The 4,393-nt window shown below is 50.9% G+C and overlaps 1 protein-coding gene across 3 annotated transcripts in view; it reads right to left on the bottom strand.

Annotated features, from left to right (window-relative positions):
* Positions 1–2,418: 2,418 nt before the first annotated feature.
* Positions 2,419–4,393, bottom strand: part of Styxl1 (serine/threonine/tyrosine interacting like 1) — a 31,483-nt gene continuing 29,508 nt past the window's right edge. For 2 of the 3 annotated variants that reach the window (XM_028766133.1, XM_028766131.1), the window contains one exon: positions 2,455–2,827. In XM_028766133.1, the coding sequence (XP_028621966.1) occupies positions 2,696–2,827 (132 nt within the window). In that variant the 3' untranslated portion in view covers positions 2,455–2,695. Of the gene's footprint in view, positions 2,828–4,393 lie in introns of all 3 variants that reach the window. The other variant, XM_028766132.1, reaches the window with a different exon arrangement.

Below are 4,393 nucleotides of genomic sequence, written 5' to 3'. Positions count from 1 at the left end.
CTTCTTTGATTTTGTTTTTTTAGATACCTCCTCACTACGTAGCCCTGGCTGGTCTGGAACCGAGAAATCCCCCTGCCTCTGCCTCCCCGTGTGCCAAGATTAGAAGCGTGAGCCATCTCGCCCGGCGCTTCATACACTTTTGTCCTTGAGAAGCTGTGCCTCTCTAAGGACAGCCCTGGACTCTCAGCTTTTACAGATCCTGGGCCTGAGTTCTCCGCACTCTCCTCCTGGCCCTGAATTCTCCGTACGCTCCGCCATCCTTAGCGTTTAGGCTGCCTCACCTAAAATACAAAACTTCCCACCGTGTCCCTTCTGAAGCCTTACCAGTGCGGCTCGCGTTGCGGAGTCGGTAGAGAGCTTGTCTAGCATGCAGGACGCTCAGAGTTCAACTTTCATCCAAGAGCACACAATGAGCCAGATGCAGCGGCGCATGCCAGTGATCCCAGCATTTGGAAGGTGCAGGCCGAGGGATCAAAAGTTCCTGTCATCCTCATCAAGGACACTCCCCTACCACCCATACCACTCTGTGGAAAGTTCTAGGAGGCAGTGATAGCTGGGGATATTTTCTAAATAATTAACACCCGACATTCTTCATCACCTCCACCCAGAGTTGTTCTGAGTCTGAGGAAACGCTTTTGGACAAGTCCCTTGGGACTTGTAGAATCTGAGCCCATGAGGTGGCTCAGCAGATAAAAGTGTCTGCGGCCAAGCCTGGTGACCTCACTTTGATCCCAGAACTCACATTGTGGAAACAGAGAATCAATCTCAGCAGCTTGTTCTCTGACCTCCACATGTGTGCCATGGCACGCCTACACATATAAAATGAAGTGTGCGGGCTGGAGCGAAAGCTGCTCTTACAGAGGGCCTGAGTTCAAGGCCTAGATCTGCGTGGTGGTTCACAACCATCTGTAACTCCAGTCCCAGGTGATCCAACACCCATTTCTGGCCTTCACAGTTACCAGGCCCATGTCTGTGGTGCACAGACATATATGCAGGCAAAAAAGAAGTGCATGCAAGGTACAGTACAAAATATAAATACAGTGTAATAAAAATGTGTAAGATTTTGTGGAATTTGGGGGCTTTGGGGAGGTGACTCAGTCGGCAGAATGCCTATATACAGGGAGGCCTGGGTTTGCTTCCTGGTAGCACAAACTTGGTGTGGCGGTTCAGGCCTGTATTCCTAGCAACTGGATGGAAGAGGCAAGAGAATCAGAAGTTCAATGTCATCCTCATACATAGAGACTTCCAGGCTATCCTGGGCTACATGAGACTCTGTCTCAAAAGAAAAAAAAAATGAACATAGAATTTCTAGAAACCTGTGTGAGAGGAAGGCCAGAGTGTCTCCTTCACAGTGAGCTGGGGACAGAGAGTCTATACCCAGGGACCCAGAGGCAGTGGTCAGAGCTCTGGCTCTGAGAATGTGGCAAAGACCCCTGTTTGGGGCCTCTGAAGTCTGGAGCATCTTAAGGCTGGGTGGGAGCATCTACACCCTGGGATAGACATGGTGACAGCTGGTCACAACACAAGCACGGCTGGATGGGCAATATAAGCATCACTGAGCACCCCCACACGGGTAACCTCCACAATGGAAGTAATCGGTGTGCTCCAGGACTGCAGTAGGGTTGGTGCAGCTTGCCTCCAGGTATGGAGGTGCCTGAGGAGCCAGAAGGAAAAGGGTTCTGCTCTGCTGAATGGACCAGGGCCTACAAAGGCCTAGAATCACAGCACTCAGCTAAGAGGCAAGAAAACAGCAGGGCTAAGGGTGACCAGAGGTACACAGTAAGGTGGAGAGATGGCTCAGTGCTTAAGAGCACTGGCTCCTTTTCCAGAGGATCCAGGTTTGGTTCCCAGCACCACTATGGCAGCTCACAACCATCTGTAACTCCAGTTCCAAGGGATGCAATGCCCCTTTCTGACATCTGTATGTCTGTCTGTATGCAAGGCATACATGTGATACATAAACATACATGCAGGCAAGACATCTATATACATAAAACAAGTACATCTAAAATAAACTTAAAGGTATAGGAAATGGATTAGAAGAAGCCTGGTGCAGGACAGGTGTGTGGCTCAGTGGTGGAGCGCCTGGTTAGCCTGCAGGAAGCCCCGGGTCCATCCTCAGCACTGCATACACTGGAGTCTCAGCGCTGGAGAGCTGGGGGCCCCAGAGTGTGAGCTAAGGTCCTCTTCAGCTACAGAGTTTGAGGCCATCCCAGTCTATATATCCCAGGCTAAGCATGCAGCTCAATGGCAGAGGGCTTGCCTAGCACCTGCAAGGCTCTAAGTCAGTGGTTCTCAACCTGTGGATCCAGACCCCTCTGGGGGTCAAATGATCTTTACACAGGGGTCGCCTGGCAGCATCAGAAAACACAGATATCTACATTACAACTCATAACGGCAGCAAAATTGCAGTTATGAAGTAGCAATGAAATAATGTTGTGGCTGGAGGTCACTACAACATGAGGAACGGTGTTAAGGGGCCGCAGCCTTAGGAAGGTTGAGAACCACTGCTCTAGGTTTAATCCTCAGTATTGGGATGGCACCGGCAACAGAACCAGTCTTACGATGCAGATATGAACCTCTCCAGGCAGCAAACGTCTTCTCCAGGACCACTCCAAGTGGAAACCCAGCTCCCCAACCCCCAAAAGTCCCAACCAAGACTCCTCGGTGACCATGGCTGGCTGACAGGCGATGGTCAGTAGATAGGTTCAGAGATGTCTGTGAGGTATTCCCCATGGAGGACTCTTTCCCACTCCAGCAGCTGGGCCACCAAGGCCCGATTTGGACGCATGTTGGTTTTGCATTTCTTCACATGGGCCCAGGACCTCTGTGAATGCAGAGATAAGGAAGGCTTCAGGATAGCTATTGAGATGCTACCATACTAGATCACAGCCAGCTCAGGGGACAGGAGACACCTCCACAGAAGCCCACATGATGGCTTAAGACTAGATGCAGACGCAGGGGCTAGGGTAGGAATTCATTTGGTAGTATGCTTTCAGAGCAAGCATGGGAGCCGAGTCCAGTGCCCAGGACCCACGTAAGAAAGCTGCTTGTGGTGTCGCAGGGGCAAGCTCCCCGGCTTCTGACTCTGCTTGCCATGGCTCCTATGAGACAATGCATGCACGCTCCCATGGGCAGCTCAAAGCCAGGCTGACCCTGCGACACACAACAGCCTCAACAAAGGTTTGCATTGAGACTGGATGAATCACTGGAGAGATGACAAGAATCACGGGCCAGTTCTCCGAAGGAGGACAGGCAAAGCTGCCTTCCTCCAGGTGCTGCATGCACACAGTAAGTGCTGATCCATCAATATGTGGCCTTCATCTGGGCTATGGATGGAGAGAGTGGAAAGGCAAAATGGTACCTTAGGGGCTAGAGTAATGATGCCTCAGAGATTAAAACCATGTACTGCTCTTGCAGAGGACCTGAGTTTGGCTCCAGCACCCACACCAGGCAACTCTCAACATCCGTGACCTCAAGCTCCAGGAGACATGATGACTTCTTCTGGCTTCTGAGGACAACTACACTCATGTGCCCCACACACACAGACAGACAAACACACTAGAGCTAATAAACACAGCAAAACTGTAGGATAATAAGTTCAACGTATTGTATCCATTGTACTTCTATGTGCTAACGACAAACGGAAGAGGAGGAGGAGGAAGAGGAGGAGGAAGAGGAGGAGGAAGAGGAGGAGGAAGAGGAGGAGGAGGAAGAGGAGGAGGAGGAAGAGGAGGAGAAGGAGGAGAAGGAAGACAGGAAATCAAGGGCCTGGCTCGATGGCTCGGTGACTAACAGTGCCTGCTGCCCTCCCAGAGCACTCTGGATCATTCCCAGCACCCACAGTCCAACCACTTGTGACACAATTCCTTTGGACCTGATGCTTTTGTCTCCCACAAGCACCTGCGCACTCATGATACATATACATACACTGAAGTGCAGACACATCCATACTAAGAAAGGGAGAAGCCAGGCGGTGGTGGTGCACGCCTTTAATCTCCTTTAAGCATTCAGGAGGCAGAGGCAGGAGGATCTCTGTGAGTTTGAGGCCAGCTTGGTCTACAGAGTGAGTTCCAGGACAGCCAGAGCTGCACGGAGAAACCCTGTCTCAAAAAACAAAAGAGAGAAAGCAAACAAGCAAGCAAGAAAGAAACGGGGTGGTGTGTGTATGGGGGGAGAGCCTGCACTAAAGCAGCTGCCTTATAAGCATGAAGACCTGAGTTAATCTCAGGAAGTCCTGTTTACTCCCAGCACTGAGGAGCAGGAGACAGGTGGATCTGTGGGGGCTACCAGTGTCTCTAGTTGTCAAACTCCAGGCCAATGAGAACTTGTCTCAAAAAAGAAATGAGAGAGAGAGAGAGAGAGAGAGAGAGAGAGAGAGAGAGAGAGAGAG

This window comes from Grammomys surdaster, unplaced genomic scaffold (assembly GCF_004785775.1).
Source record: "Grammomys surdaster isolate TR1022 unplaced genomic scaffold, NIH_TR_1.0 166, whole genome shotgun sequence".
In the NCBI taxonomy this organism is placed as follows: Eukaryota; Metazoa; Chordata; class Mammalia; order Rodentia; family Muridae; genus Grammomys; species Grammomys surdaster.
The sequence above is the reverse complement of the archived record's forward strand: the minus strand, read 5'-3'. Positions and strand labels throughout refer to the sequence as shown.